The sequence below is a fragment of the Ascidiella aspersa genome, chromosome 6, assembly GCF_963924565.1.
Source record: "Ascidiella aspersa chromosome 6, kaAscAspe10.2, whole genome shotgun sequence".
Lineage (NCBI taxonomy): Eukaryota > Metazoa > Chordata > Ascidiacea > Phlebobranchia > Ascidiidae > Ascidiella > Ascidiella aspersa.
In genome coordinates this window covers 9,995,896-10,005,839 of record NC_139452.1, presented here as the reverse complement: position 1 = coordinate 10,005,839, position 9,944 = coordinate 9,995,896, and the positions used below count along the sequence as shown (strand labels likewise).

The 9,944-nt window shown below is 36.5% G+C and overlaps 1 protein-coding gene across 1 annotated transcript; it reads left to right on the top strand.

Annotated features, from left to right (window-relative positions):
- Positions 1-671: 671 nt before the first annotated feature.
- On the top strand, positions 672-2,506 carry LOC146139615 (uncharacterized). Its single transcript, XM_083392344.1, has 4 exons — positions 672-1,086; positions 1,478-1,621; positions 1,832-1,933; positions 2,160-2,506. The coding sequence occupies exons 1-4, from the start codon at positions 1,035-1,037 to the stop codon at positions 2,243-2,245; spliced, it is 384 nt and encodes a 127-aa protein (XP_083248470.1). The 5' UTR covers positions 672-1,034; the 3' UTR covers positions 2,246-2,506.
- Positions 2,507-9,944: the final 7,438 nt, after the last annotated feature.

Below are 9,944 nucleotides of genomic sequence, written 5' to 3'. Positions count from 1 at the left end.
CGAATTTAGAAACTGCTGGAAAATAAAAAAATGCTCTATTTGTGATGAATATTTCGTTTTTGCACGGCCATTTCATTTGCTGCAATTAAACCCTAATAGGCGGCAACGTTTTCGTTCAAGTATTGCCATAATCAATATTATAATTACGATAAAAGACATGTTGATTTATTAACGGCTAAATTCAGCGAATGTATTTTGCTGGAGGTGTGACGGATTATAAATTAGAATTTCAAAAGCCGTTTGGGCGGTCATCATTTTCGTCCGGAATATCGAAATAAAAGTTAAAGTGCATGCCTGGAATTATAAAAATTTCAGATTAGGACTATTTGTATTTGATCGCCAGTATTAAACTGTTTCGTCATGTAAATTCCACTTTTATTTCACTAATTAGTTAAAATACGAGAGTGGTCTAAACGCCAATATCAAAAGCAAAACCACATTGCGGGTTGGAATTCGGGTAGACTACTAAGTGTATTAATAATGTACAAAAGTTGGTTAAAAAAGTATTAAATTTGTCAGAACATTTGTATGGTTGTGTTAATTTTAAATTTGCCTTTATTTCAAGTTCATTTTTTCTGATTGTCAGCATTAGTAAGACTTACGGCGCTAATGTGTTTATTAGAACGCCTAAAACGCCCATAAAATTTCATAAATCCTGCCTCCCAAAAACGATTTTAATTTGTTCGTCAGAAACGATCAGCGAAGCGGTTGCGCATTCTACCGTGGCTTCCGTTAATACCAGTTTATCCTGTTTGTTTCTGGGCTTGGCTGATTCATTACATAAATATAACAAACGTTTTAGTTGCCTTTGGTCTAATCAAATACAAAAAAATAATAATAAAAATTTATCATAGTTTTTTTTTCCGCATCTATGCGTTTTGCGGATGATAACGAATACCCCTTTTCAATTTGTATTACCGTTTAAATGCAGCATGGATACTAATTAATATTAACATTTGTCCGACAGACTTTCTTGCTATATAATCTCAATTACCAACCTGTATTTTTATCACTTTATCCAATCCGAAGCAAAAATGGCGAAGCTATTCCTTGCCGTATTTACTGTCTCTCTTCTTTTTGGAACAGGTAATAACGTGATTATGGTATTAAAATGTCGGAACAATGCACAAAAAAATCAGAAAAATGATGTTTTTGTGCAATTTAAACTCATAATTTTTTCATTCATACCTTAATCAGGTCCTGGAAGCAATTGAATACTGTTACCTCATTACACTCCATACATTTTGCCAGGATCCTTTTTCATCCAATCATCAAACTGAAAGTCCAAAATACGACAATAAAATAACAAATTAAAGCACTCTACTTCCCCATCTTTATAGGTTTCGGCCCAGTTTGAAAGTCGACTCTGTTATCCTTTTTCTTTGATCTTGCGATTCAGCGAATTTATCGCGCCAGGTCAACCGCTGTGTATATGTCGCGCCGTCTCTCAAACTTTTGTATGTATTAATCAACTCAGGCTATGCCCTCAAGTGCTACCAGTGCACCTACAACAGCGTCATTACGACGACCGGCTGCAAGGATGGAGCGGTGTCGGACAGCAACCTTAAGGAATGCCCAAGCACGTCCAATTCGTGCTCAAAAGTGTCCGCCTCTGTGGCAGGTAAACCTAGACGTTTTTCCACTTTTGGCATGTATAGCAGTGGTTCTCGAAATAGAAAGTAACCATAAATTGTGATTATTTTGAAAAAATCTTGATGATTGTGCGATATCAAGCGCATATAGCATATTAGCAATTTTCACTTTGTTTCACTGCGCATTGTGAAACGAAATGCACAACGTTTCATCTTAAAAACAAACTATACTCATGCAGGTACCTCGTCCGTGATCAGATCATGCTCCACACTTACAAAAGACACTTGCGAAACAACGTCCGCGTTGGGGGTTTCCACCACAAGCTGCTACTGCAAAACAGGTGATAAATCTAGCCTATTTAAGTGGTATTGCAATGAAAAACTTTTTTGACTTAGGGGCTTTCTTCTCTCTGGCTTGGCTTTACATGCTGCCGCCAGGGATGAAACAATTTATTACCGATAGTCCATTTCTAATCTAAGAAGTTTTTGGTTAAAATGATAGACGTGAATTCTAAATCGTTATATAATTGCTTGCCAGTGAAAATGCAAAATGTTTGAAATGTTTAGACGCCTGCAACTCTTCGTCGAGGATGCTACCAAGTCTCACCGCCCTGTTGGTTATGTCCATCATGGCTGCTTGGTGTTTCGCTTGAAATGGAATCTAAAGCCTATATAGGCCTACCCTTACATCAGCCATATTTAATCTCGTATGCAGAATAAAATCGTTTTTGTTGCCTGTGAAACCTGTGTTTCATTAATCAAACGTATATACAATAAACTTTTAATTCGCCCAAGCAAAGCGCTTTCTTTATTAAGAATAAATGTTATGCTAAAATAACATGCTCATGGTCCACAGTGCTCCACAACAATTTGTCACTTGCGACACACAATCAGGGTTTGTATGCTTCGGCAGCACACCTACAACCTTTAATGTAACAGTATTCACTTTTAAGTTTACTGAAGAACTTGTACACCCCACCAGTTCACACAATGCAATAAACCTATAAAAACATATAACCTGTTGTGCTCCAAAAAAAAAAAACTATTAACCGTTATAAAGAACTATTCACCGAATCGATTATCAGGAGAAATATTGAATTATGATTGACAAATAGAATATAGTATCTTACAAGCTAAGTAGATACGCCTAAATACATGTTGTACCATGCATTTTACACTCCGGTTACACTGGTTATAAACCTGTTTATTTATTATGATACCTGATCACAGGCTTATTGTGATTCGTTATCTCTTGTCACTATCCCTGCAAAGAACATATCGCAATGACCAGCAATGACATGCTGAAACTATAATATTTTCAAGTGACAATACCAGTATTGACATTTCGTATTATTGCACGAAAAGCTTATTTAAGCGCAAGGGCTACCTTGGCTTAAATTTGGAAAGAACTTGCTTGTTTTATTACATTTTTAATACAAATCAACATGTTTGGCTGTAATAGTGGATATCGTGCGGCGGTAATTTCTAAGTACAAGAAGTTCGCCAATCAAATTTTGTTTGAGTAAATTCGACTTGAGAAACAAAAGACAAAAACGATTCCAAATAATGACTGTTTACCTTAAATTAGTTGTGAATCTGTAGCATTTAATTTTAAAGGAAATCGCGGATCGCTAAAATTCTTCAATTTTAATTTAGACCCTCAATATAGCTTATATGTATTGATTGTAAGAGTCTGACGTTGACTCCGTGAAATTCAGGGCGGCACAAAACGCTAGCGACCTGTCAAGAAGCCACATGCCACAGGAAACGCGCAACCCTCGCCTCAGCAAAGCAGCACATAATAAATACCTCGGAGTATACTGCGATTGTTTGGTATCGCAACGCGGTCTTTAAATACAACCTCGGGTATTACACCATTTCCAATCAGAGTTTATATGCGCGAAAACAATCGGGTTTCTGTGTGGTCGCGGAGGAAGGCACGTCGGGTAAAAAATGCCAGGCTCACTCCGTGCCGTGCCGTGGCGCATTTCCTCCCTAAAGAAGCAAAACGCCCCAAACGGCACACGTTTTGAAGCGACTATATTCAACAGGGATGTGACGTTCCTTTGCCCAATGTGCGCAAAAATGTGCACGCGAAGATGTGCAAATAATGTTCCCACATTTCAAAATGCTTTCAAAAATGTGCGCACAATTTTTGCACATCTTTGCTTGCACATTTTTGCGCACATTGTGCAAAACTTTAATTGACAAATTTCCCTTTGGAACTTTGTAATTTCCACCTCGGGGTAAAAAGGTTAAGAAGCACTGAATAAGCAACATATCGAAGAAATAAGAAATATATCCAACGTTAGTGGTTCCCAAACTATTTTCCTCGCGACACCTTTACTAAAGTCTGCTGATCTTGCAACGCATCCAGGTATAAAAATTCAACTAACTTTTGTTTATTTATTTGTGGATAGAAACAAATAAAAAACCTTCAACTAACTTTTGTTTATTTATTTGTGGATAGAAACAAATAAAAAACCTAACGGCATGAACAAAAATAATTTTTTCAGATAACTAATGGTGAGTAACAACGATTAATCTTGCACAGAAGAGTAATTTGTCGGCACAACGTTAAACTGCCAAGCGTAATGTTATGAGTATATAATATAATATTATGCCTATTGTCGTTAATCTTATTACTGGGAAAGAGTCCAACTACAAAATCGTGATTTAGTTATATTCAGTTCATTAATGTGCAACTCTGTTACGAAGTCTTTATTCTCGGATCGAATATGGTAAAAATATGCAGAGATTCCTCCAATCAGTAACCTGTTGTTTGGCTCCAAAGTGGCTTAAGTTAACAACAATAATATGTTACATTAGTTCCTTGTTGTTTTCCCGGTGTTAATTTAAGGTGTGTGTTGCAACACCAGCTCACATTACACCCACATCCTCCATTATGAACCTACCCAAGCACTTTGTGCTATAATTAACTGCTGTGTTCTAACAAACCACCGACTTAACATGGTTTTATGCGCCAACAATTGTTACTAATTTCGCGGGGGATTTAATCCAGCGAACAGTTTAAAAAAAGGGCTTGCGAAAAGTAATTTTATAAACTACGTGCTTATATACGTGGGCAAAGTTTTACTTTAAGACTAAACTCTAAACCGTTACAACACTTAATATCCTTTAGCTATACTATAGATGCACACCATATTAAATATCCACGTTTGTCAAACGGGTTTGTCACAGGGTTTGGGAACAGGCGTAAATATTAAATGGCTCCGGCTCCGGCTCCGGCTCCGAAGCTCTCTTTTATCATAGATTAGCTCCAGCTCCAGCTCCGGAGCTTACTGATACTACTGCTCCGGCTCCAGCTCCAGCTCTGGTAAAAACTATCAAATGGGGTCAGTCGGTTGCAGCTGACTGATCTGCTCAGTCTGCTTTCAAATGGTAGAAGAACGACCATAAATGAGAATAGGTCACATAATTCAGCTCTTCCAAACAACATTATTCGCATTAAAATTCACCGCTTCCTATTTAAAACAGTTTTTGTTGCATTGTTTCAAAGCTCTTAGGAGGATTATAAATTTACTTCAAACTGCTTATAAGTATTTGGCGAGACTTTGCAGCAAACTTAAAATTTACGCTTTTAAAATTTAAGCTTTTGCTGAAAAATGTCGTCTTGATTCCTTAATCGAAACCACTTTTCGAAAATAACTGTCTCAATCTTTGCACGTGCAATGATTTGCTTGATAAAATATTATGTTCTTGTTGTTTTAGTTTACCAATTTTGTTTGCTTAACGCTTAATTGTTTTATGTCAATGACTTGATATGAAGTTGGTTTGCTCTCATAATGACTGGACTTTGGCGTGACTTGTTGTTTTATGCAAATGACTTTAAAGACATTCTGAAAAAAGTGCGCACATTTTTGAAAGCATTTTGAAATGTGCGCACATTTTTTGCACATCTTTGCGTGCACATTTTTGCGCACATTGGGCAAGCAACGTCACGTCCCCTGTTGTATAAAGTCGCTTCAAAACGTGTGCCGTTTGGGGCGTTTTGCTTCTTTAGGGAGAAAATGCGCCACGGCACGGTAAGGAGCGAGCCTGGCATTTTTACCCGACGTGCCTGCTTCGGCGATCACACAGAAGCCCGATTGTTTTCGCGCATATAAACTCCGAGAAATAGTGTGATACCCGAGGTTGTATTTAAAGACCGCGTTGTACACCTCATCAATATAGTACACCCTTTAACAATTCTGATACACACTGGGGTGTACAATACACCCGGTTGAGAAGCATTGCCTTAAACGACGATAAACGCATGGGTTAATATATAATGCAGCTAAGGGAGAAAATATACTATTTAAGGTTGAAAACAAGCCGCTCACAATCATGGGACTTGACTCGGTTAGGCTACCCCTCACGATGCTGGATCAACGAAAAAAATCTTCCTAATGACATTGGGAAAATGAAACATACTTGAAAATTATATTCTTTATTTTAATATTAAATTGTCTTTTAACTGTATTTTATACTTTAATGTTTGAATTGTCTATTAAAACACTAACCAAGATAATTTTGTGCAAAACCCAACACGATAATTAAATTACAGCACGGAAGGACAAAAATGTCTACTAATTTATTGAATGGGTTTTAAGCGTATAGAAATAGATTATGTCACCATATTTTCGCTTACGTACGAAGCTATAAAAACGTATGGAGTGGACGCGATATATAGCCCTGATATAGTTGAGGTTGTTTCAAATTTATTTGCAAATTACCGCTATTGAAGGTAACATCGGTTTAGAAAGGTTTAAATATATTAAAAATAAGTTTACCTGCATTATTGCGTACAATTAAACTGTATGCCTAAGCTATACTTTTTAGGTTAAATTACTACTGAATTGTTGACCAACTGATGAGTTGCATGCGTCTATAGGTATACGAAAATATTTAAGTCACGCAAAATTATCCAAAGAAATTTTTTTTAAGATGAATATCCATATTTTGATATATCTTGATAAAAGTCTGTTTGCTGGATAGACAAGTTTGCGTTGAGTAATGTGTGAACATTTACTGAAAATCTATGTTATTAAGCGAGTTATGGGAACATTGAATTTAGTCCCATTTAACATTTCTAAATTCTAAGAATGTTTCAACGAATATTACCCTCTTAAATAACTGGAGGTCGAGTAACAGCTCGTTTTGGAAGAGTTGTCTCGTATTTATCAACCTATGTGGGTTTCTTTCTGCACTGTTGATTTTGAATATGACTGAATGTTATTATTCATACTAATACAAAATAATACCTTATTTATTTTAGGAGATGTTACATGGAAAATTTTCTAGCTGCATGCTTTGCACGTCTATTTATTTTTCATAAAGCCTCGATCATCAGTGCTATTTTAAATTTTTTAGTTTTGTTCACCCCTAGCATCTATTTCCAGATTTAATTCACCCTTGTCACATGATATGATAAAACTATCTGGTCTATATATAACAGCATAAAAAACAACACCGTGAATATCCGCCCTGCTTGCAAGCTATCATCCGTTTCTAACGGTTCACCCTTACTCACCCCTTTTGGTTGGTTCACCCCTGCAAAAATTTTATTCACCCTGGGGTGAACCATACACCTGATCACGAAACCAATTTCACTTAGTTGCATCTTTATCGTTTAGTTAATGGCTAGTCTTCATTACCGTTTTAATCCTTTTTTTTAAGATCTGCATATTTATATCAGTAAAAATCCTTCGTCGATTAGATAACCTTTTAGATGAGTTAATTCGAATTTTCAATTTAAAGGTGTACAGGGCGAAATACAGAAGAACCAATGTGTAATATTGGACCTAAATACAGCCATACAGTCTTCCCATTGTAGCTCAGACGAAGCACCAAACCGACATGATGGACATCATAAGTAAGACCACCAGACTTGGAAGAATCTTGATCGACGAGTTGCAGGCGTCTATAGGCATAAGCCGTACGTTGCCCACCCCACTGGCCTAAATTTACAGTTTCACGTAAAACTAGACGGCATTGCTTGTTTCACCAAGTTTTTCTACCTGTTTCGCAGATGCACGTTGTTGAGGAAGTATAGCGCCAAAGTTTGTGGTTCGACAGCCGGTGATATTGGAGTCCGAGCATCCGCGCGTCAACGCTGATATTCCTGAGGGAATTTGCCCGATTGTAAGAGCGCTAATAAACTTTTTTACACTTTTTTTGAACTATTCTGTTCTATAACATGCCAATGACGATTGTTGTACATGCTGAATGGCAAAATAAATAAGGAGCGCGAAGCGGAATTTTATAGCAATAGCAAGTTTAGATAATTCAAATGACGAGTTTTCATATGTAGAAGGTTATATAGTAAAACAATGAAGAAAAAAGATCTGCAAATCTCCTATCCCTATACTGATCAAAACATCAAAAGTAATCAGAGTATCAAAACAGCACGATGTTTCAAATAAATGATGGAATATTTAGTACACTTCATACTTGGCTATTCTATGTCGTCAAAGATCAGTCACATAAAAGCAAACGCTCCTGTTAGAAACAAAAAAAAAATTTTATGCACCGAAGCCTATATACGCTGGTACATTTCCGCGGTTTAAACCTGTGGATTTTTAAAGTGACGGCCGTGAGCGAGTTTCAATATCTTTGAATTTTTTGACTGAGAAACTATATTCGCCGGATCATATCCTTCTAATAAAGTTTATTTACCATAAATAAATTGTCAGCGTGGGTACAATGGACTAAGAAGTTAATACGAGCATTAATTTGCGTGGTAAATAATTTTGTACAGGGATATTTCAGATTATTCTTAGTTTAAATAAAAATAAAAAAAATTTCTAGCTTTGTTTTATCTGATCTTTCTTTGTTGCGAAAACAAATGGATACCCTCATAGTTTGGTAGCATCTAGATTCCAGGTTAAACACTCAGAATAGACTTCGATTGTTGAACTTACCTAACGATGAGGCCGATATTTTTGAGCACGAGACGTAATGGCTTCCTGTGCAGTTTTTTAACCGACCCGGCTCAACAACCAGCCCTGGAGCTGATGCATTGGTAGCACTGAAGGGTGTAACCTGTAAACAGAGTTTTTTTGCATTCAACAATAAGGACGGTGCGGTAAATACCCCTTACCCCTTGTAGCCCTTTTGATGCTGTTGGCGGTATGCCCATGAATAACAACAAGAGAATGCCAGGTTACCACGGATTAAAGGTTAACACAAGATCTATTTAAGTTTTACTTGTTGACTTAATGACTTACCCGAGCGAAAAAGGAGGACGACTGCAAACAAAGCATAATAAGCCCACATCGTTTTGTTGGTGCTCGGAGCAATGGAGGAAACAATACCAATACAGGAGATTGTACTTGAACAGAAGTGATAATAAATTACACGGATTAAAATAAATATAAAAAATATTTGTTTTATCTAAGTCTATCATGCAAGGTCAAATGGTTTCAAAGCAAAAACGATTTTCGTGGTTAGTTTATTTTTTTGGTGGTTAATCTGCGGCTGCAATTACAGTAAACAAGTTCGGTTAAATAGGCATCATTTCGGTAAATAACTACGCCGCCGTTAGCATAATTGCTTACCTAGAGCACTCTGAACAACTATAGTCGTAGAAACAACAATATTTATCTTTCTCTTAAGTCGGCTAGATTGCGAAATAGAAAACGACTAGCAATGTGTAAACTTGATCAAACTATGGGCGAATTTAAGGAGGGTCACGTGGCCAAACATATGCGCAATAATGCTAACAGTCACACTATCCTAGCTAATCAGCAGGAAGCCGAAAGAGTATTCGTTCACAGTTTAAGGAATATATGTATATCATTAGGGATGTTATTAGGAATATAATATAGGTTATCCATAATGTCATAATAAAAAACAACCTTTAGATTTCTTAATTTTGTTTGTTTAGCTTGCTTGACCATGGTTTTTACGTAATTTAGTTCAGATCGCGAGAGTTTCTTATCAAAATATAGGGTACCGGTATCGCAACAAAAAGTTTAAAGTATCGGACATCATTTTCCAAATATGGATACCACTTAAAAAACTACATTACATCGTATCGGACACCTCTTTTTAAATGTGGATCAATATAAAAACAACCGCATTCAAGCTATAGCCAGTTGACATGTTCTATATTATGTTTGATCCAAAAGTATTCCTTTCTGCGCTTGAAGAATCAACAAGGATTCAATAAAAATACTTCTAATTCTAACTTCTGCAAGCGTTTGGTTCATTGTAAAGCGAGATAAGTGAAATTATTTTACCAACTTTCTGCAAACCTTCTTATACCAACTTTGCACACTTCCGTCAAAACAAAGCTCTTCCTATTAAAACTCACAACCGTTGTATGACAGTACATTTCACTATAATAAT